This window comes from Semicossyphus pulcher, unplaced genomic scaffold (assembly GCF_022749685.1).
Source record: "Semicossyphus pulcher isolate SPU_LCO1_2020_fin unplaced genomic scaffold, fSemPul1.0.p SCAF_8, whole genome shotgun sequence".
In the NCBI taxonomy this organism is placed as follows: domain Eukaryota; kingdom Metazoa; phylum Chordata; class Actinopteri; order Labriformes; family Labridae; genus Semicossyphus; species Semicossyphus pulcher.
This window is the reverse complement of record NW_027211759.1, coordinates 23,152,607-23,176,231: the sequence shown is the minus strand read 5'-3', so window position 1 is coordinate 23,176,231 and position 23,625 is coordinate 23,152,607. Positions and strand designations below refer to the sequence as shown.

At 41.9% G+C, this 23,625-nt stretch overlaps 1 protein-coding gene across 2 annotated transcripts in view; it reads right to left on the bottom strand.

The window, feature by feature from the left end:
- Window positions 1–23,625, bottom strand: part of LOC138612753 (synaptic vesicle glycoprotein 2B-like) — a 51,930-nt gene that overhangs the window by 10,613 nt on the left and 17,692 nt on the right. For both annotated transcript variants that reach the window (XM_069686166.1, XM_069686164.1), the window contains exons 2-8: window positions 13,360–13,900; window positions 12,065–12,291; window positions 5,289–5,469; window positions 3,408–3,559; window positions 774–907; window positions 565–654; window positions 354–467 (exon numbers count right to left, since the gene is read on the bottom strand). In XM_069686166.1, the coding sequence (XP_069542267.1) occupies window positions 354–467; window positions 565–654; window positions 774–907; window positions 3,408–3,559; window positions 5,289–5,469; window positions 12,065–12,291; window positions 13,360–13,595 (1,134 nt within the window). In that variant the 5' untranslated portion in view covers window positions 13,596–13,900. The remainder of the gene's footprint in view (window positions 1–353; window positions 468–564; window positions 655–773; window positions 908–3,407; window positions 3,560–5,288; window positions 5,470–12,064; window positions 12,292–13,359; window positions 13,901–23,625) is intronic.

The following is a 23,625-nucleotide window of genomic DNA, read 5'->3' as shown; positions in this document are numbered from 1 at the left end:
GAAAGGAAAATCTTTAGTACACTTAAATGCCCCAGTTTGGGGGTTAGAACAAATGTCCCCCCCTACACTGAAAATAACCACAGTACAAAAAAAGAAATAAAAAACTATGGTAGCTTATTGAATAATGAAAGCATGTTGTGGCAGAGGGTAACACCACGTTCAGTTCATCACTGGGAAAACACCATTTGTGTTATTCCTTTATTGTGCTAGTCTCGGGGACTTCTGAGGGAAAGAAGACAGGACAACAAACCCTCATTGACTCCTCTGAGGCCTCAGTTCTAACCACATGTCTAACCACTGAACCCTCATGTTGCCAGCACCAGTCTGTTCTGGTGTTGGATGTGTGTACATACCAGTTTAGTGAGTGTCAGTGAGCGAACAGCCCAGCGTTGTACAGCTGTTCCTGTAGCAGCCTGAATCTCAATAAACTCGTCCTCTGCCGTCTTTGGAGCCTTGATGTGAGTCACCTGTGAGGGAAAAACAGGAGAACTGAATCTGATCTTTGTTCTCATGATCATAAGTCTTAAATAAAAAACATTAACTTCATGAGCTACATGCACTCACAGTAAAGACTTTCTCTGGCTGTCCCTTTGCCCTCCAGTTGGTGTCATGGACCTGCTTCAGGATCATCCACGCCTCGTCATGCTTGGCATTCTGCTCACACACACAAACACAGGCACAACTTAATTAGCTTTCACAGAAGATTGCTCAGGCTGTTGGTTCTTCACTTCATCCACACATTGTCAGGATGGTTAATATTTCTGCTGTCTCACCTCCAGGAGGAAGCGAGGGCTCTCAGGCATGAAGGTGAGTCCAACCAGAGAGGCGATCGCGGGAAGTGCCGCAACCAGGACAAACACCCGCCAGCTGTGGAACTGGAATTCAGTGCCCATACTGAAGCCCCAGCCTGCGTATGCAAACCCACACATTAATACACATATGACTGCATTCTTTGGACAATTAGTTGAGATTTAAGAATACAGTGTGCTGGTCACTAAAATACAGAGCCGCAGTCATAGAGAAACCTACGCAGAGTCTTGTAAATTTTAAATTGTCTTGTATGAAAGGAGCAGCAATGAAACAGAGAGCGCAAACCTGCAATGGCCAAGAAGAGTGAGCTGACCAGGAAGCTAACACGACAAGGTGTATAAACCATGCTGGTCCTTTCTTCTTTACTATAACCACTGCTTCACCCTGCTGTCAGACAGCCATTGTTTTGTTTGGGCACAAAATATATTACAAACAAATGGAACCAGTTGACGACAATAGTCGACCTCGATGTTTGTTTGTGTCTGAAAGCACATTCCCAGAAGTCCCTGGAAAGAAATCGGCTATATCTGCTCTTTCCAGATTTACCTGGCGATGACGGTCTATGTGTAAACTCATTTGGAAAGGACTTCAGAGTAATTTTCTTTATATGAAAAAGTACCGTACCCTTTAAAAAAGTAAAGATGCATACCATCTGGGTTTTAACCAATGACTGTATATATAGATGGACGATTGTACGGAAGTGATGCCAAAATAGCCCCTGCGATAGGCGCTGCCATCTCGCGATTGTGACATCATATGGAGCCAGAGTTTGCTCAGTAGACAACGCCGTAGCCACTTCCGCTAACCAAAACACACACTTAACTTACTTAACGCTAGCGTGTTTAACAGCAGAACAGCTTCTTGTGTTGGTCTGAAGCAGATGTTCACAGATATGGAAACTTCAATGACTGTAGTGATTGTTTTAGTTACGTTTCTTCTCGCCAATCGTCCTCCACTCTGCTAATCCTGAACAGATCGGCTGCAGGAGCTGTATTTGTCAACATAGCTGTCAATCATCCTTTTTACAGCATCAAATAACTAATTAAAAATAAACATGAACACTGGGATGTAAATCAGCATGATAAGAACTAACTACAATGACAGAAACCATGTTTTGATTTTATAGTTTGATCATATCATGGTTCATATCCCATCTGTTAACATGGAGGAGGCGGGCTCTATGATCTATACTGCAGCCAGTCAGCAGGGGGCACTTGACATGTTTTGGCTTCACTTTTAGGGAGCTGTCATGTCGTCCATCTTTTTATACAGTCTTTGGTTTTAACTCATGGATAACTCTACTCCCACCTTCTGTCTTCGTTGATAAATACACAACAGTCTGAGTACTTTCGTCACAATAGGGGAACACTTTGGGGTTGTCCCTTATCACAACTTCTTGCTATTGTTATCAAGCTGCCAGGTTTCACTTTATGGTCTGGAAATTGTCACAATAGAACAAGTTTGGGCGGTACAGTATGTGTAGTTGCCCCTAAGCGTTCAGGAGGATGTTAAGTTTGGTTTGGTAAAGGATGGACTTCCTTGGTCTGTTTGCCCTGTGACCCAAAATCTCTTATTTTTGTCTAATTCTCACACGCATGGATTCTAGAGCTTAAGATTTTCCCCAGATTTTTCTTTGCAATAGTTGGAGTCTTTCTAAGTTTAATCCAAAAGGCAACTGGACTTGGTTGAAGTTCTTGAAGACGTTTCACCTCTCATCCAAAAGGCTTCTTCAGTTCTAAACTGACTGGTGGAAAGAGCTAGGAGTATACGCCTCTGTAGGTCAATAGTATGCTGATAGATGTGTAATCAGGGGTGAGTCGTTAGCCTGAGCTGTGAATCCAGTATCACTGAGAGTCGTTAGTACCCCCTGGTGTTGATGGGTCGTTAAGCTCACATGATCTAATAAGGGTGATAGGTGGTGTCTCAGACCACCACCTCTGTTTAGGGATGTTTTTTCCAGCTTAACATAGATGGCTTCCTTGCTACCTCTTTCAAACCAGCGGTCTTCTCTGGCCAGGATGTGAACCTTGCCATCTTCAAAGGAGTGTCCTTTGTCCTTTAGTAGGTGGACAGCGGAGTCCTGACCTGAGCAGCTGGCTCTCCCATGCAGGGCCGTGCTTTTGTGGAGGGGTTGTTTTGTTTACCCTGATGTACAGGTCCCTGCAACTACATTGCTCTGTTTATGTCTGGGTGTTTTGTCCTTAGGGTGGACAAGCTTCTGTCTGAGTGTGTTCGATGGTTTGAAGTGTACCAGAATATTTTGTTTGTTTCTCAGATACTCCAGGCAGGTAGGGGATAGTTGGAGTCTATCAGCTGAACAATGCTTCTCGTCATCTTAGCTTGGTCTGTTAGTCAAGTTTAAAGGGCAGCAAACAGTGTCACACTGTGGCCCGTGTGGATTATGTAGGATTGGTTTTATAATCCTTCATATATGTTTTTTTTTTGGCATAGTTTTTCATAACATCAAATGTCATTCCTCATTTATTGAAATCTCATGCATTGCTATCTGTAGGGATAACAATAATCCACTGTCTTGTCCAGCAGCATTAAAGTAAACTGTAATGTTCAGTGTGAATGGTCCGTGTTTAGTTTCTTACCGTATCTGGGAATGATTCCCCAGGCAGTGAAGGAAGCATAGATCCCACCGATCATCCAGAACATACACAGCCAGGACAGATGCTCCCCTCGCTTGTCTATCTGAAGGAACTCTGAGAAGTACGAGTACACAATCGGCACCGTGCCTCCGATACTGAGAGAGAGAGACATAGAGACAGAGAGAGAGATAATGGCGGGTGTTATGATCACAACTTATAATTTAAGAATATGATCAGAAAATCTGCATAAACCAGTTTTTCTCAATGGAGAAATATGTAGACAAGTATGTAAGAGAACATATCAGATGCATACAGTTGTACAATGGGAACCAAATGTCATGCTGTAGCAACATAAAACTGCAAACATAAAGGGGTATTCCAGTATTTTTTTATACCTGAGTACTATTTTATATATTTTGGGCCTAAATGATTAGATAATAATAACAACAGGTATAAAAAGTTTTGAAATTGCACCAGCAGATTCTTCTGGCAGCTGCGAAACACGCTGTAATGGGTGAAATGTTATTCTCTTCAACTTCATCTTTAATTATCCCAAAGGAAATTTGACCTGCAGCAGGCATCTAAAAAACTCCAGGTACACATAAGGTCAGCAAGTTAGGCTAGCAAATTAATCTTATCAACTGCTACAGGGATAAAAGAAGCTCCGGCACGCCTTGTTTTTGTTCCAGGCATTCTGAAAAGACAGCCAGAGGGAAGGAGATCAAACTCCAGGGGTCAAACAACTTATCCCCGCTGTTTTTAAAAAGCCCCTAGATGTGAAAGCAGACAGAGCCAAAGACATTACCGAGGCTATTGGCATTTACATTTCAACAGCTATGCGCCCTTATGCAGTAGTAGAGGACCTCTGCTTCAAGTATTTATTAAAAGTGCTGGAGCCTCGTTACATTGTCCCCTCCCGTGCACACATAAGCCAGTACCAGAATATCCCTTTAAGATAATTCAATGTGGTGCATAAAGTCTTCGCTTCTCTTGGCGGTTATTAAAGATTTCTTGTGTGAAATTTGTCGATATTAGTGCAAAAAACACACACGGAAAAGCATTTATATTACTACATGTTAGGCAGACGTGTAATGTGCAGCAGAGAGAGTGTGCATGTTAAGTATTATCCACCTATAATGTGAGGAGTGTTGTGGTGCAAACTGTGTATCGCTTCCACTGCGCTGTGCTCAGTCTGTGACCTCGTTTCTGAGTCAGCGAGGCTCCCAGGGGACCACGGTTATTCTGAGAACCGACACTTTGCTGTATCACTGCAATAAAACACTAACCACACTCTGTATGTGGAGCGTGATTTGTTTGATGATCTCCATTTTAAAAGCTGCATTAATGGCTGAAAACATTATATTACACTTAGCAGCATTTATGTCCTAATTAAATAGCAGGTGGGAGTTTAAGGATCTGAGTTTACCTTCTACAATTGCTCATAAAAAACACTAAATGTTTTTTATACTGGTTATGTTTAGACCCTAAAAAGAATATTAAAAAGAAAATTTAATATTTCAAAATCCCGGGGAAAGACGAGCACATATGGGGTTAAAAAAGCGGCGTTAAAGGCAGAACAAGCTGGATTTTTCTGCTGTTTCTAAATGCACCATTCTCAGTTGGCCCCTCCTCTACATATTTCGGTTACATAAACACAAAGCCTCGTGGCTGCCAGGTCAACACTCTAAATGTAAGCTTTTAGAGGCTAAACATTGTGGGTTCTTTAGGAAAATCCTACTCATAATGCCTTCGTATTCATTTAAAAAGTGTTTTTTAGGATTTATTAGAGGCTTTGGTTGCATCTTTTGCCTCAACGTTTCTAAAAGATTCACCAAGCATTTTTGTATGAAGACATTTCACAGACGGGCATAGCTTGAGCGTTACCCGATGCCGGACAGCAGCCTGAAGAAGAGGAAGAAGCCGTAGCCCTGAGCAAACGAAGACAGGAAGGTGAAGACACAGTTTATAGCTAACGCCACAATCAGACAGCGCCGACGGCCCACTTTGTCTGCCAGCCCGCCCCACAGGAAGGCTCCCACCATCATGCTGAGAAAGACCATCAGACCTGCAGAGAGAGAAACAGAGAACACAACAAGTCACTGAAAGAATTCTTAAATGCACATTTCTTCTTTGTTATTTTAATTTTTGTACATCCTGGTTGGCAAAACCTCATTAACACTAAGAACACATTAAAGCTGTGTCTCAATTCAGGGGCTGCATCCGTCAAAGGAGGCGGCCTTTGGAGGATGAGTTATTTGTAGCCTGTGTAGACAATTAAGGCTGAACTGAAATGAGATGGTCTGGTCTACAGAGGATTTCCTGTTTGCGTCACCAACTGTTCCCGCCCTTACCCTTGCGTCACAAACGCTGCTCCTGTCGCTAAGCAACAGACAGCTAGCTGGTTAACTAGCTAACTTAAGTAACGTCACGTAACTTAACCTATTATTTTGAAGATAATTTGTTTCAAGGTTCTTTCATGTTCTTTCAATTTTTTTACATTTGTATTGCTAGCTTTTGAGTTGAAACCAAAAGCTTTGACTTTTAAAAGTGTTTTCCTCGTTAGAATTGACACACACTATACATTTCGGGACACGTTGGGCCGCATCTGAAGGAGCCTTCGAAATAGGACAGCCTTCAGCGTGACGCAATCGACCTTCAAATTTGTCCTTTGAAGGACGCAGCCACTGAATTGGAAAAAAGACAAACAAACATTGTATTTCGACAATTAATTTGTAGGACTTGTTGGATATTTAACCCTACTTAAAAGAAAAAGATGCATGTACTTTTCATATTTTTTTTTGTTTTTATTTGAACTAAATTAGACATGATGATACAGTTAGGGATTGGAAAAGTACTGCTGTTGTCAAAGCCACCAGATTCAATTGACAATGACAAAAACTGTGAGTTTACCTGGCAGAATTGTCGTCATTTTTTTTATACAGTCGGTTTTCTCACACTGATGTTTTGTGTAGTCAGCACACTCAGCTCATTTTGGCCTTGAAATTTTAAGACCTTCATGAGCTTCGTGCTTCTGCCTCCGCCAAGTGTAACCCAGACTGGTGCCAGAGACTGGCACGCTGGCACCATTACAGCCCAGTATGCAGATGGCCGTGCAACAGGGGAGAGCTGACGGCGTGACTAAACACATACTGGCTATCATACCATAAAACCCTATGTATACATAGTAAACACACATTATGAATATATATAAGACAACAATCAGCTCCTTGGTCCTGTGAGGATAGAAAGAATGTATCTGTTTTCTAACTTTGTCCTCTGAAATGCTGTTCAGCTCTTTCCAAGGTCAGGATAGAGGATCGATCACACTGACTGTCTGCTGACTCAGAACACAAACACAGAATCACAGTCTCGTTGAAATCACTGCTCTGGACCAAAGCGAGGTAATGTGTGAGAATGGAGGAGGTGTGCAGCAGGAGGAGAATAAAAGAGGAGAGGAAGATAGAGAGAGTGAAGAAAAGAACCAGCAAGAAACATCCAAGAAAATAATGGATGGAAAATGTAGGTTTTTCACAAGCCTGAAGGCCTGAGGAAGAAACTCTCAGTCTCAGTCTTCGTTGTGTAACCGAGGAGCTGCTTCCCTGACCACAACGGCCTGAGCAGTCCCTTGTTGGAGTCGTGAGGATCCCTCTTGATCCTACATGCTCTGGTTCTCCACATCTTGGTCTGTAAATCCTGCAGAGAGGGGATTGAAATTCTGCAGAGCCCTCCTGCCCAGAGCCGAGCTGTTGCCAAACCAGGCATGGGTGTTTATTGATTCACTCGACAGCTCCAGAGTTGAAGGACTGAAGGATCCTTGAACGATAATTTCTGAATATCCTCAGCTGCCTGATGTGGTTTGCTTGTGCAGTTCATGTCATATCCTTGTTGATGAAGACTTGCAGCTATCTGATGATAATCCTCCTCTCCACAGTATCGCCCTACAAAGCCAAACTACAGCAGCTACGCACAGAGTGACACTGAGACAAACGACTTCTATGTTATTTAACTGGCCATCCAAAGAGATCCTAGGTATCTAAGTGATATTGCACTAATCTTACTTTTATTCAAGAAGTAATTTTTATGCCCGATAAGAATGATTGCTGATTTGACCTTTGACCCCAGTAGCACCGGAATATAAGACACTGTTTTTGGGGGTAACCCAGAAGGAAAAGTGTTTTCTAACTATTTGTTAATAAAAATGTGAAAACTTTTCATTTGAAACACGTTCAAAACACACACAAATCATCTGCTATCCCTATGTCGAGTTTACAATCCTGCTAGCTGTTTGCCTTCATCTGAGCGTCGAATATGTTTCTTTTTCTTTGGATTTTCACTTATTTTTGTTCAGCCATTTTCTTTGTTTGTTCAGCCATAGTAGATTACTGTTTACTCGACACACTTGCAGAGACCGGAAAAGCAGCGGCTTAGCTCCGCCTACCCTCTCTGGCAGACCAACCACGGCTGGCTGATGGAAAACGCGTCACTAACTGAGCGCAGCTTGTGATTTTTTCTGCAAATGTCAACACAGACACCCAGTCAACAATAATATTATACTGCAAATGCAAAGGCTTTCATCAGTGGGCCATAGGCTCAATCAACATTGTGTTACCTCATTCGGTGATAGATAGTGACTTCAGATATTATCTCATCACTCCTCCGATATCTGCATGTAAGATAATCTGTGAGGAGTGATCATCAAACACAAGCTATGTTCTTTAGTTTATGTACTTTAGGGAGTTGTGCATGGTCAGATTTTGCAGTTACATTTTCTTCCTTCAATACGAAGCAAAACTAAACTCAAACATTTGTCGCAAAATAAAGCAGATTTTTTTTAAAAAAAGAAAATTTTTGTTAACTTAATTTTGACTGGAAATGTAGTCACCACGGTTAACCTTGGGACAGTAATATAGTCCCAGTTATCCTCAGTGGCTCCTGTGGTTCTGACTCATTCATGACCACATTCATGAGACATATTACTCATGAGCCAGCAGAGTGATATGTCGGCCACTTCCTCCATTTATTCCTCTCTCATCGCTGTATGAGATCAGGTCCACCACTACTTTGTCCTCAGCAGACTTAATGATGTAATCGGAGCTTAATTGGACCACACAGGCTCGTGTGTACAATGAATACAGAGCAGAGCTGAGGACACAATGCTGGAGGGTAACCTGTGTTCTGGGCGAGGGGGTCCCAGTGTAACACCTGAGGCCTGGTGATGAGGAAGACTGCAAGAGAGCGGTGTGTGTTTACCTCATCGTTTCATTATAAATGGTATATAAACATTTTTTCTCTACTGGTGCTAAGGGGGAGCTTGACCAATACATAGAAAATAATCGCTGCTCATGACACTCGAGTTACTTTATATACAAGTTAGTTTTTGGCCAAAGAATAGCATTAATACAAGGACAGAAATGTGTCACATGTGAAGGGGAAGACTTCAGCACCTGGCAGCACCGGACAGCGCCCATGCGCCCAGCAACAACACAACACATCCAAAATGACAAGAGCATTTCTCATGCAAAATCAGAACTGTCTTAAATCAGAGGGAGTGGAGGCCGTGCTAACAGTGATGCTAACAGTGGCTGTGGAGCAGCTAGCAGTGACTGACTGCTCCGGCTCTCCCTCACATCGTGGCTCAGGAGTTTCTCTCTCAGACTCATCTTTCTTACCTCCTTTGGTACCCTAAGAGATAAGATCTGGGTCTGACTCATTTGGGTTTCATTATCCTCCTGCACTCTTGTCTTTTTGATCAAAAAAGCGGTCCATCACTACAGTTTAAGGGGCTTAACTGGGGATATGCAGTTTTGTGACAGGGCCATCCCCTATCCCAGGTGTAGTGCTTGTTTTAAGTCAGGCTACTACTAACTGGATAATGAAAATTGTGTGATCAATCAGCATCCGACCAAAGTCTCACTAAACATCTCAGAGACATATCATTCTGCAGGGAATGGTGGCTAAACCAGTTCAGCACATACTAAGTTGTACATTTAAAGATCTAAAACCCACACGTGTCAGAAGGATTCATTTTCCAGGAAGCCTTAATTGGACATGCATCCATGCATTTTATTTACTCCGTTTTCCAATGATAACAATTGATTTTCGTTTTTTTTTTCCAGATGTCGACTTATTTATTTTGTTATATAACGTTGGATGATCATTACTTGTATCCTCAGACAAAAGCACAAAACAAACATAGAAACAGCTTAACTTCCCTCATTAGTGTGGGCAATGGCAGCTTGGTATGTCCTGGTCCGTAATATTACAGTGACCAGCCTGTTGTTTTGTTTTCTAGATCGACAGAAAATGATCCCGTTATCACGAGAAAACCAGCTTTGTCATTCGAAGGTTGTGAGTATATTTATCATACATATATGCTCTACCCTGGGAAATATGAAATGCGTTATGTTCGACTATTGGTATACTTCATATAAAAGGCAAATAAAGCCATGATTTCTGGACGTTTTGTATTCGTTTTATTTCATTCACGTAGTCCCTAACACTGCTTTGAGTCTATGGGCCCTATTTAAACGGCAGAAGTCGCACAGTCTAAGGTGCATGGTGCTAAGTAATTTAGGGCGTGTCTGACGCACTTTTGCTAGTCAGACGGCGCACAATCTTGGCACAAACCGAGGCGCAAGGCGCAAAAAGGTTGGCTTAAGTCCCAGGATTATTCATAGCCGTGTTTTTATGCATAACATGAATCAAACTAATCAATCAAATCATAATACTCTTTGACACATAAACATACATCCATATACACTCTGTTTGGCATGACATTTGAGAATAGCGCTGAACCATAAATTAACAATCGCAGTAGCTCATGTGCAACAGTCACATTGCGGGACATGCGATAGTAAGACAAACTGACTGAAACACGTAAAGCTGCTACTTTATTGTTGCTTGGTGCAAAAGGAAACCTCGCCCCATTTTCAGTTTTTTCATAACTTATCTACAGGAAAAGTGCTACTGCTGCTACTGTCACACGCATTGTCGGCTGGATGATCAAGGCTTTCAGTCACGCCAGGCAGCTTAGTGTATTCCCGTTATCAGCGGCACCTCACCGCAGTGCTGGTTAACGCTGTGGCCACATATACAGGCCGTTCACAGAGCGGACGTGCCACGGAGTGTTTACTTAGGTGGCTTCACCTGCAGTGCAGACACGGCGTAATGAGGGGGCTGTATGAAGCTACTTTGAGGCACACCAACTCTTGATTACTCACCAATATACAGGTCAAGCCGAGTGAGAGATCTAGTAGTTGTGATGTAGATTAATCGTCAATCTTCTGTTTACCTGCAGTCCTTTCACAAAATTGGCCGTGCTTCTGCTAGCAGTGCAGAACTGTGTGCATTGTTTTTATTGAGCCTGCGCCCACCCTGTCGTTACTCCGGGCCCCCCAGATTGGGAATCACTGGGTTACTGTACCATATACAGTATGTCGAAGCACGGATTGTTGTTATAGCCTCTGAAGCAATCCCACTGCCCAGCAGAAACGAACATGAAGAGAGACGTACATTTACGCTGTGTACGTTTACGCACGAGGCACAACATTAATTATTTAAATCTCCAGACAGACAGTTTGTTCTATGTGCTGACCATCAAAGAAAGGTAGGCTTTAAATGTTTATTTACTTCTTGTTGCTGCTGGATCACATGGCTGTGTTGTGGACTCTGGACAACGTTTTAATATCTATGGGCACAATTGTCGGTGCCACAGGGAGTATGGTAATTAATTTACCTCCTAGTTGCGTGTGTGTGAGTATGTGTCTGTTTCTGCGTGTATGTGAGAGAGCGTGCGTCAGAAGTATCGCAAATGATGTAGAGCTTGGTGTCGGTCTCTGTAGTTTTTGGCCCATGCATGGCTCGAGCAGGAATCTCCCTGAGGTGAAGCAGGTGTGTGGGGAGGCAGCAGTGAGCTTGCCCACGTCTTCCTGCACTTCTCAGCAGATCGGTAACAAGCTGAAAGCAGTATCATGATTTAAGGAGACTAGGGAAACAAAAACGTTATTTCACTGTCACTGCAAATAAACTGCTTTTTCCTTATGAGTAGAAGCGTTGCTGTGCGTCCCCGTGTGAGTGACAAGCAGAGACTTGTGTTGTGAGCACGCCATGTATGCCCATAATGCACCCTTTAATTTGCAAACACAGACTGCGCCATAGACTTTAGACCAGGTTTTTGTTGGTCTATGGTGCAGTCACTTTCTGCATCCTCAAGATAACCACGTGACACCCATTTGCCTGACCACACCTCATTTTAACACGCCCATTGGCGCTAACATGGACGCTGGGCATGAAAATGACGACTGCGGCGGGTGAAAGATAGCAATGACACTTGCACTATGTGCTTTGCGCTGGGTGAAAACATCAGCCACAATCAACCTAGATGAAAGAGATCACATGTAATTTAAAGCATCTCATCGAGTGAGCATTCACTCAGCTAATGAAGAATTCTTCCTTCACAGAAACATATAAAACCTTCCGTTTCTTAAACCCTTAAGAGAACATAGAGGCAGCCTTGTTGTTCTGTTCAGCCAGCTGACACCAACCAATAAGAATCAACGCATCACAACATCTAGACTATAAATTCTGATCTGCTGACAGCAGCACAAAAAACACTTCTTACAAAGACTCTGCAAGCAACAATAAATCATTAAAGCCCTTACCCAACATTCCTTTCTCCGCATTGGACAGACATAGATCTTTTTCTGCAGACGGTAGAACGAAGGCGACCACAAAACATTCGACTCCGTCAGCCATCAGAGCGAGGCCCAGCACTATGAAGAGCGTCCACTGGAACCTCCCGTGTCCACAGTCCTGCATGATGTCCTCGTACTGTTCAGATAGCTCCGCGAGGTCAGAGGCTGCGCTGCTGGCCGTGTGGCTTTTAGTCCTTTTACACACAGAGAGAGAAAAAGGAAGATGGTCAGAAATGTGTTATCTCTTAAAACTTGTACTTATAAATCTAAATAAGAGATGTTTGGTTCTGGTGTTTGTCAGATCCACAGCCCCTTGAACAGGAACATAATTTGATGTGTTTGATAAACACTTAACAATACGGACTTATGGAGCAAAAAACAATATGAGTAGCTGCGAAGGAACAAGTGAGGACAGAGAAAAGAATGATCAGCAAAACGAATTATGATTCTGAATAACTTTGATTCAAGGACCATAAAGTACAAATGATGATTTCCTGTAGAGCTCCTAGGGTATAATACATTAATAAAACATTATTATATTACATACAACAGTATTGAAGTAATGAGGGACTATGGAGTAACTTAGTATAATTAACCTTTTATTTCAGGAGACACAAAATTAGTAACTAATGATGAAGTTATGATTCAATTATTGTATACTTACTAGGTGTAACGTTCAGTGGCTGGTTAAGAGTTCATACCAACAATGTGTTCTGAATCATCTTTCCTATCTGTCACTGTGAGCCCCACGCTCATATAATATAATAATATAAACAATTAATAATATAATTGAATCAGAATCCACCTCCAGAGCTGCCCCTTGTCCAGCCACAAGGCAGTCTGCCTAAGCTCTCCTCCCTCATCCTTCACTTCCCAGGCCCCCTTTCCTGTCTGACAACTTCCGCCTGCATGTAAGCTTAGTTCATCATAAATTGACACAAAGAGCTGATATACCATAAACAGGTAAACAGACAGGCAAAGAATACTCTTAAATCTGAATATCTGAATATCTGCATATCCCCAAAGGCCTTATGGAGAAAATTGTAGGTTCTTCTTTTGGCTTTAGTGTGCCAACATTACACAGGACTGCTGACACAAACTCGCCTTCTCAGGGGTATTAACAGAAATGTTTACAATGCAAAAACTAAATAAAAAATCCCCTAAGAAAGTCAAAACAGTGGACAATGCAAAGTAGTGAGAATAGTGGACACAGGAAGAGATAAGTTCATATATGCTGTAAGATGAAGTGTTCAGTGACTCACCGTGCCGCTCGCTGTGCAGCCTTCACCTCATCCGGATGTGGGATCCCCTGATATTCTCCTTCATACATCTGATCCTCTTCGTCGTGCCCTTCTGTCGCATCGCTGGCTGCATCCTCTTCCTGTGGAGGGTAGTCTGCCTGGTAACCGTATCCATCATGGCCGCCGCCTTCTCCGTATGTCCCATAGCGGTCACCCCCTCCTTGCTGGTATATGTTGTTTTGGTAGGGGTCAGCCATGTTGGCTAGCGATGCCTGCTAGGCTAACAGCTTTTCTTTTACAGCACGTAGATGGTTTTTAGTTATGTCTGGTGTTAAAATTCAGAAACAAGTGGTTTATATGAACTTGTAGATTGATCTTTAAGGTTCACCGGCTTTTGAGGTAAATAGTTATTAATGGTTTTGACATCTAGCTTCACAAATTGAGTGTATATATCTTGATGGAAAGATGGAGCTTCTCTGTGTTGATGTGTCTGTCTCACTTCCTGGTTTGGTTTTGTGGTGCTGCTGCTGGAGTCTTCAGATCTCGACTTCAATGTTAAAGCCTGTAACAGAAAGACTCTGGTTAGTTTACTCTTGAAAGAAAACAAAATGTTGCATTGCAAAATGGTTCCACGCAAATAATATTACAATATTTCAAATGTAACTTAATGAATGGTGTTTGTCTCTTTCATGTCCTCTGACCACTCATATTTCTTCTCACATACTGTAGGTGTACATTTAATTTGTGTGTCTGCTGAGAGAAACAAAGGGTGTTTGTTTCCAGAAAAGCACAAATGATCAGATGGTTGTGGAGAAATAAACAGCCTTTAGGCCCGTCACAATCTGTTAGTCACAATTAGTTTATTGCCAAGTGGGTTTTTACATAAAATAATTTTGTTGTTGTTACATAATGGTCACAAAAAACATTGTAGAAGAATTGCTCCGATTAGTCATGATCGTTTCAGTCCTTTTTGAATCCATTTATGCATCCATTATCTATACCCCTTATCCTGTTCAGGGTTCAGCTGTCATGGACTGATTGCCATGGTGACACATTCACACCTGCAAGCAATTAAGACGCCCTAATGAACCTAACGAGCAAGTTTTTGGAGGAAGCCTAAGTACCCGGAGGGAACACTCACAGGGAGAACATGCAAACTCCACACAGAAAGGCCCCCTACGTCTGAACCGGGATTCAAACCAGGAACATTCAAGCTGTGAGGCGACAGCACAAATCACTGCAGCCCCTTTTTCAATCAGAGTTGACAAATATTTGTTGGTTCTTGTTTTCTGTGTGATCTTTGCTGCTTCTTTTTGGCATATATGAAAGTAAATGAGGCAGTTGGTTGGACAAAGGAGGTATTTTAAAGACAATTTGGCCTCTGGGAAATTGTGAGCTTTCTTTCATAACTTTTTGTAATTTTACAGATTAAGAGACAAATTGATTAGTTGTGAAAATAATCAGCTGATTAATGGCTAATGACAATAATCATTGGTGCAATACTCACACTATAAGAGAAACTGACACCCGCAGCCTTCTCCTCATGTTTTCAGCTTCTGTTTTCAAGAAGCTTCACTTGTATATTCAGCCCAAACTGAACATAGTGTCATGGTTCAGTTTAGACTGTTTTTAAATAGCAGGAGAAAAACTGGTCATCATTGAAAAAAGGCCCAACAGGCCTCATGATCTTGATAATGTGCTGCTCTTTCCTTTTCCCACTGTGCTGCAGGTAAACAACATCTACAACAAACAGGAAACTGGACGCTCTGGTCTGCTCTCTGTGTTCTGAGTCATTAAACAGCAAACACAGAGCAGAGTGTCAGTTTACTTTAAAAGCCCCTTTGAAGCTTCATGTAGCAGTGATTTGAATTGAATTCATTCACTCAGCAGGGATTAGGAGGATATTGAGAGGCTGAACAATTCTCAAACACACACACAGAGTAGAAACTGTCCTTTTCTTCTTTTTACTGACTGCTTACATAAGAATGGTACAAGTGTGGGTGTATGTTTAGATAACTCTGTGTGTGTTATGTATGTGTGTGTGTTCATGATCATTTCTTCTCTCTTGTGAAAAGACTTGCATGGCAAAACTTATTTTAATAAAATGATTGTCCAAATATTGATTAAATTGAATGATAGAAATGTAGGCCGTGTGAAAAAATGTGGCACTGTGTGAGTGTGCCAATATGACACACACTCAGGGGCTGTACCAGACTCAGTTTGTAGGATGTGATTTGGCTGCTTAATACGACGGTTCGACTATTTGTTCATTTTTTTCAGTTCAACATAACACCATACTCCTTTCTCAGCCCGCATGAGACTCATGTTTTACTTGCAACGTGTCCCAAGACAGATTACCCACAAGCACAGGCTGTCCCCGGACAGTAAAACATTTCTTGCTGAGTGCTTTATAAGTGTTTAAAGTCAAATAACCAGAGTTTGTTAACCAATACATTTAACTGAATAAAGGATTTCAGTCAGCGAGTTATACAGATACTAAATTTGAAACTGCTTTATTCAGCGCTTTTGCCTGTTTCATCAACAGGTCAATGTGAGACCTAAGGACTTTAATGGATTTCTACTTTCTTAGTGTTTCAAGTCATGTCACTGTAATTGTTTACTATATAATTGAACCAGATAAAGGATTTTAGTCAGGCAGTTTGTGGATAACTTGGCTTCTGTTAAGGGGCGCTGGTTTAGCTGGGTGGGTAGAGCAGACTTCCACATCCGCCCTCGGCCCTATGCTGCATGACATCCCCCACTCTCTTCTCCCCATGATTCCTTTCTCTCTTCAGCTGTTCTATCCATAAAGGCAAAATGGCCAAAAAATGATTAAAAATATCAAATAAAAGATGAACACTGAAGGATCATTTCGAGACTCAGATTGTAGAGTTTGCTCCTGTTGTGCAGCTGTGTTTCCAATGACGTAGCTAAAAGAACAAAAATGCAGAGATTGGACTAAAAAATGCGAGTGAACTCGGCGTCTTTCTGATGCCAACCATCAACTTTTAGGGTGCAGGCTTCGCACACACACACACACATTTACGCAATGGTAAATGGACTGCACTCATATAAGACTTTTCTAGTCTTTTACCCACTCAAAGCACTTTTACTACATGTCACATTCACCCTTTCACACTCACATTCCCACACTGATGGCAAAGGCTTCGGTGCAAAGTGCCAATCTCCAATCAGGACACATTCATACATCGAGGGAGGGTTCAGTGTCTTGCACATGGACTCTTTGACATGCAGACTGTAGCAGTCAAGGATCGAACCGCCAACCTTCCGATCGGGAGATCACCAACTCTATCACTGAGTCACACCACAGTGCTGTTGTAGAGGTCAAGATATCTTGACTAAAACTGGAGTAGTTGATGATAAAACCTGCCCTCACACTTCCTTCCTTCCGTCTTAGAGGTGACTTCTCGTATCCACCATATGGATGATTTCTTGGCCAGAGATTAAATCGTGTTACTGCCAAGTCACAAGCATATCTCCTCCCTGCATGGCTCATATTCTCCGTCTGTTATAGAGTCGAAGTCTGGATGAAAAAGGCACTGGGTTTAAGAATCAGCTTGCCCAGCAGTACACCAAGAATCGTGAAACATACTAAAGTATGTTTCACGATGAATTGTTGTGTATTTGTGAAATGCAAGCACTGACATAATAAATATATATAAAAAGAGTAGTTTTGGTGCAGTTTGGGCATGAACAGTAGTCCACAACCACATGGATATTACCTCAAATAGTTAGCTTGTATAGTAAAGTTCATACATTGAAGTGTGTGTGACACCAGGTTAAAGGAGGCCGTCATGTTGTTGGCTTTTTTTCACAGAGAACACAGTGGGCTGTAGCGATGACAAGGCCTATTACTTTAAGTAACCCAGTTCATGTTGTTTACCCTCCACTAGCTCTCCCTGTGGATAAGTGGGCAAGTTATCAGCAAGTCAGGTACATTCCAGAAGCTCTGTTAGCTTCTTTAAGCTGAAAATAAACAACTCTGGGCAGCTACCACCACAAATAGAAACTCATTCTGTTGGAAACACGATGGAGGACTAGCTCACACCCCAGCTAATGAATTAGCCTTGGATAGACACTGTATAACTTTGATAGCTAACTTGTCCAAATATGGTCACTTCTGCAATTTCTTTGGTTTATTGAAATCCCAGAGTGGATTCCAAAAGACAGAAATGCACCACGTACAACGACAACATATGCTTAAAGATGTACTGTATGTTGTGTAACTAGCTAACTACCTTTGCAAAAGGCTCATCTAGAATCAATGTCCAGTGCGACAAGACTAGTATTTGACCACGCCCACAAACGGCTCTATTCGCTGGGGTCAAGGTCAATTTTCCAAAGCAAGCCCATTACATTGTTCAAAGCTTCTTGATTATCGCCTATGATCACTAAATTTGATTTTTTTTACTTGCATCATCTATAATCTGAGAGCAGGACTGTTGTCTTCGGGCCTGCTGATGTGATACGAGGTAACATAATCTGTTTACTGTAAGGAGGAATTAAGTTTCACAAACAATGGCATCACATTTAATACGTGTGTGTCCACATTTGCTGCCTAAATAATGCACCAAATAATCTCACATCAAAAAGGTTTATGATGTGAGAGCAGCAGTGGGGGCTTTTATTCTAGAAATACCAAGACAATAAACCGCAAAGTATTACATTACTTTGTACACTGCTGCTGTTATATAGCTGGATCATATCAATTTATCTGTACTTAATTCAATCATGTAAATGTTATTAACACACTGCGCTGAAGGATTTTCCTCTTTGTTTATCAGACAACATGGCTGCTAAAACAGATTACTGTGATACATAAAGAAATGGTCTGGCCGTGGTCGTGTGGTTTCGTCTTCCTCTGAGACTGTGAAGAAGGCAGATCATGACTCCAGCTGACTAACAGCAGAACAACATTAGTGGTTGGGGTGATGGCCACTGGCTTATTGATCCAGTTTGTTCTACATAATTCATCCCACTGCTTTGTTCAACGGTTATTTTAGCCACCCCGATGTCCCCAAGTCCCCTCTGTTGTACCCCAGTTAATTCATGCTCCGCTACCACTGCAAGTCAATTTAAACAGTGTTATGAAAACAATAATAGTCGGGTTTCACTGCGTTAATGTCTCAATTTGAAACAATTGTACAAAATCCCTCTGAGTCGACCGGACTGTTCGACTGTTTGAAAATTGAGTTGGCCATCAAAAAGTAATTCCTCTTTGGGATTCTCCTGACTTCCCCATTCCCCTCTCTTCTTCCCATTTTATTCACAGATAAATATGCTCCCATAGGCCCTGGGCTCTGAAAATAGAAGCCAATTTAGAGATGCCCTTGACCTTCATTCTCTCTAATGGCCAGCAGGTTGCTTGTACCGAAGTGTACAGAGACACAAGGCTTCTCCTTACTTGATGGATTACCTTAAGTTTATGTTTTGGTAGTTTCAAGGGTTCTTGAATACAACATGATGATTATGTTTTAAATTATGGTCCCATTAAGAGTAGATAGTATATAGAGCAGGATATGCTTTTGATTGACTACCACAGCAGCCTGTCAACCAGGATAGAGGATTCACCATCTACTCCTAATATAGGGACATTTCGCTCCAAAGAAACAAGATGGTGACCGCCAAAATGCCAAACTTGAGACTTCAAAAAGATCCATTAACCAATGGTTAGTCCACTAACACCACTGACGCCACGGCTTCTACATCAATTTCTTGGAGTATGTATGCAGGCTGGGAACAGATATACCAGTTGGCGGCACCTATGGCGATAAACAGTAATTGCGGAAGAACGCTTCCCAGATATCCAGACTTTGTCGCACGTGTGACGTCCACGGTTGGCTCCGATTGTAACTCTTGATTTTCCTTGCTGACGGTTTGTCTTCATCTGAGAGTCGAATTGGTTTCTTTTTCTTTGGATTTTTTTTGGATTGGCAGACCAACCACTGCTGGCTGCTGGCGCCACTTGTGATTTTTTTCCCGACACCCAGTCAGTAATACTGCAAATGCAAAGGCTTTCATCAGTGGGCCATAGGCTCAATCACCATTGTGTTACCTCATTCAGCGATAGATAGTGACTTAGCAGACATTTATTTACATGAAAATCTTTGAGATTATCACTTTAAGGGGAGAAAACTTAAAATTGAAAGCATAAAACAACAAGTAGTGAAACAGAACTGCAAATAAATGACAACCACACTCAAAAATTATAAATAGATAACTGCCATCATTAAACCAGGTCTCTAAAAATCAGAAATGCCTTGTTTATGTAGAGGGGGGGTGTACTCTGTTTTCTTGGCCAAAACAAACAACCAATAACAGCCAGAATGAGATAACCTGAATGAGAAGACTGAGAGAAAAGAATAATGGATGACTCGTGATATGACTCAGCAGTGGTAAATTTGATTGACAGCCTCATGGCGATGTACACGATCCGACCATGGCTTGTTTTGTTTGATAGCTGCCCAGCAGGAAATTAAAACCTGGACAGACTGTCTGCCATCAGTCCATCTCTGTCACATGACTGACTCAGCTCTCTCAGCCTATCTGAACGTCTCTCTCTCCTAATGAAGAGTCAGCAGCATGTCTGCAGGTTTCAGCACGTTTCATTTCAGCCTCTGAATTCATCCTCTGAATGCCAACCTGGAAGACGCTGGAGCTCATTTACACACGATAACAAGTGATATTTATTCAGCACTGTTTGCTTTTTAAAATCTATACTGTGTCCTCACAATTTTTCAAAGGTTTGCCTGTCAGATAATCTTTACAGTTCAAGCAGTAAAACAATATATAGTGATAGGTAATGAAGTTCATTGAGCTCCATTATGAATCAAAAAGAAAACCTGATGTAGAGGGCAGATTAGAGAGAAGTGCCTCTATGCAAGTTCAAGTCAGGTACACCAAAGAGTAAAGGCAAACATGCTGGAAGTATCAGCCAACTTCAATCATAGTTTGAAGCCTTGCCTGTTTGCTATGAGTGCTGGCAGACAGGGACAACTTCAGATTGGTTGAATCCCCTCAAGGTAGCCACAGCTGAGGTAATCTACTGTCAGAAAGGCATGTATGGAAGTCCTTCGCCTAAAAACTCGGCTAAAATACGAATTAAGTCACAAGGCATTTTTGTCATGTTGAGACAAGATAAGATAATCTTTAATGTCCTCAGAGGGAAAGTAGACTCTTGGACTCTTTCTATTGAGCATTCATGATTTTTATCCTCTGTGGAACTTCAGCACCAACACATAACGACCAAACGCACAACACAATTCCATGTAGCAATTTGCTCATATGCATTAACACCTCTGACAGCAGCGACATGTTGCACGACCCCTTGGCACATACTTCACTACCTTATATTAAGAATCTTATTGGACATTGACAGAAATAAATGTTTATAGAGGTTCAGTCTCTTTCTGAAGGACCCTGAATCTTACACCACGGGGTCCTCTGACTTTAGCCTGAGCCCCCTCTGCTGTTCTGACCAGGCACCAGGACGCCGCCAAACTACAGCAACAAATTAAAAGCCCAATCACAGGTAAAGGAAGTTACTCATCCATTCAAGTCGATCACTCTGCCACGTCCGTCATACTGTAATATGAACAAAGAAGGATACGGGAAGTTGTGGTGCTGAGGGGTGAAGCATACTGCCCTATCAAAGGCTACATAATATAAAATACTGATCTGTGTAACTTGAATTGTATTTTGGGTGCTCCGACTTCCTGTACACAGCTATCTGTCCCATTCTTGTAAACGCAGTATCTTAGGAACATCTGAAGGGAATATCTTTATGAATTCATTTGATTTTGGAGGTCAAAGGTCAAAGTGACTACTTTTGTTTTGGCTATAACTCCAGAATTCATACACTTAGGGGGGAATTCACTAAGACTGGATTGCGGGTGCTGATAGCACCATAAATCACGCATCGTTTCCTCCCGCTATCTGCTCCGTCTCAAGGTTCCAAATACAAAGCAAATTGCCCTGATGATATTGAAGTGCAAACACGGCCATAAAGTTTCACAGATCCGTGCAGTTTGCTCTTGTTTTGCATCTGATTGTGGAGAGAAGCTGTCTGCACGTCCACTCTCTGAATGCATTAATTTACCTCCACTTTGATGGAGCAGAAAGGGGTAAAATTTCCCCTGAATGTCTGCATAATGATTCCGACAGCACCGACATAGAGACTCCGTTTGCTCCGCAGTGCAGTGTGCGGTGCATTTAACCCTCTGTGTGTGCTTGGAGAATGAGGCGGAGTCCTTTTGTGTCATTTGCACAGGTTTAGCAGGCGCAAAGGCAACAAAATCCTTTAGTGAATTTGTTGAATTAGTATGACCTAATCTGGATTGGATAAACTGATGTAGTGATGTGATCAAGGGTCAACTTTGCTGTGACATCATCATGTCCAGGAAAATAAGAAATATCTTCAAATTTAGCACAAAGTTCTACTTGGACTAAGGTATAAACTGAATAGATTGTGGTGGTCAAAGGTCAAAGGTCACTGTGAATGTCATGATATGATATCTCAGCAACTCTTTTTTTTTTTTATGATGATGAATTTTATGATTTTTTTTTATCCATCTGAGCGAATGGCGCTATACACGATCGATTAGCGGACGGCCTCCCCTCACTCTACCCCTACCTGTTTGTAACTGTGTGTCCTGGCCACAGCCACACTGTCACTCTGTGGGAAACAGCGATGGATTTAAACGGATCATTAGCTGGTTGGTGAAGACAAACGTGAGGTGGTATTTCTATTTATAACCTGCTGCTGTGTCTCTCATCTCCCTTCTGACTTACTTTTAAAGTTTTAATATTTCACTAAGAGCTCCATGTCACAACATTTTGCAAAGGAAATAGGTTGACAAAAACAGATTCTATTTCTTTCAAATGATATCAGCCTCTTTGATGTTCCCCCAGTTCATAAATGATCAATGACTCGACTGTTTCATCTCAAAGCCTTCACTGCAGCAGTAAGAGTGCTGTTAGCATTAAAGCATGTTCAGGTTCTTTAATGTAAAATAAATGCATCGTGGATCAGCAGCTCCATTTAGTGTGACGTTCACTGACCCAGATGCTGACAGACCGCCTGGACTGACAGAGTAAATGATCCATCCTGCTTCTCTCTTGTCTCTTGATTACTTTTGCTTTTCTGTTAAATTAAAAAATTAACAAAAAGATATGCAGATGCAAACACAAAAGAAGAAGGGCAACTGAATTCATAACACACACATGCGCACGCACACACATGCACACACTTAAATGCCTGGTTATAAATGTTTCAGTGTCATCATTAATATTACATGAAACTCTGGTTTCCTCCAGGCTAGTAGCTAGCTGCTGTTCAACCGCTGCAGCCTTCAGTCTGTTCTTACATCAGGCTGGGAAGATTGAAAAAAAATACATAAAGGTTCAACTTTATCATCGCAGAAAATGAAACCATCGATGTGTATGTTTCATCATGTCCACCAGTCCAACGCTTATCCGAGTCAGAGTGACTACAACATCCTACAAGAGACTAAATATCCAGGATCTGTTGAAAGATGTAACGCCTCTACTGTCCCTGTTCAGCATTTAGGACATGTCCAAGTCATTTCTGCATCATTACATCTCCAAACAGAGCCCTTTAGAGCAACACCGACCAATCTCAGCTGCTTTTATCTGCATATGTCACCAGTAGTAGAAAGGTTACTTAAGGCTTATTTCAGCTTTAAGTGACCAAATGGTTTTAGCATGTGAGTCCTGAGTTCCCGTCCCAGAGTTCTTAGCAGAATGAGACAGATCATTGCACCAGCTGGAGAGGAACCACAGAGCAGCTCCACTCAGAATCCTCGCCTATAAAACATTAGTCCATTTGTCTTCTGCAGGCCGTAGTGTGTTTATGGTTCTGGTAATCAATGGCGTCTGCAGCACAAGGATAACTGATCTCTCTACTCGTGTGTGGTGGGATGGAAACAGTGACTAATGTATAAACACTGCTAAGTGCCGTTTGATTTTGCCTGACGATAACTTCATATAAGGCAATTCATAATCTGGTCATCCACCAGTCCTTTATTTTGCCTTGATCCTTTTTTTGTCGACTGGTATACAGAAGAAAACTCACCTGGCACTGTCGTGTGCTCCAGGAAACAAAACACATTACAGTTTATTTTTCCCTGTTGGATGGGAAGAAACATTGGTTTTCCTTTTTATTAAATATCACCTCTGCAAGGGCCGCTGGTTCAGCTCAGTGGGTGAGCAGGCGTCCCATACACAGCTACAGCCCTCAACGCAGCA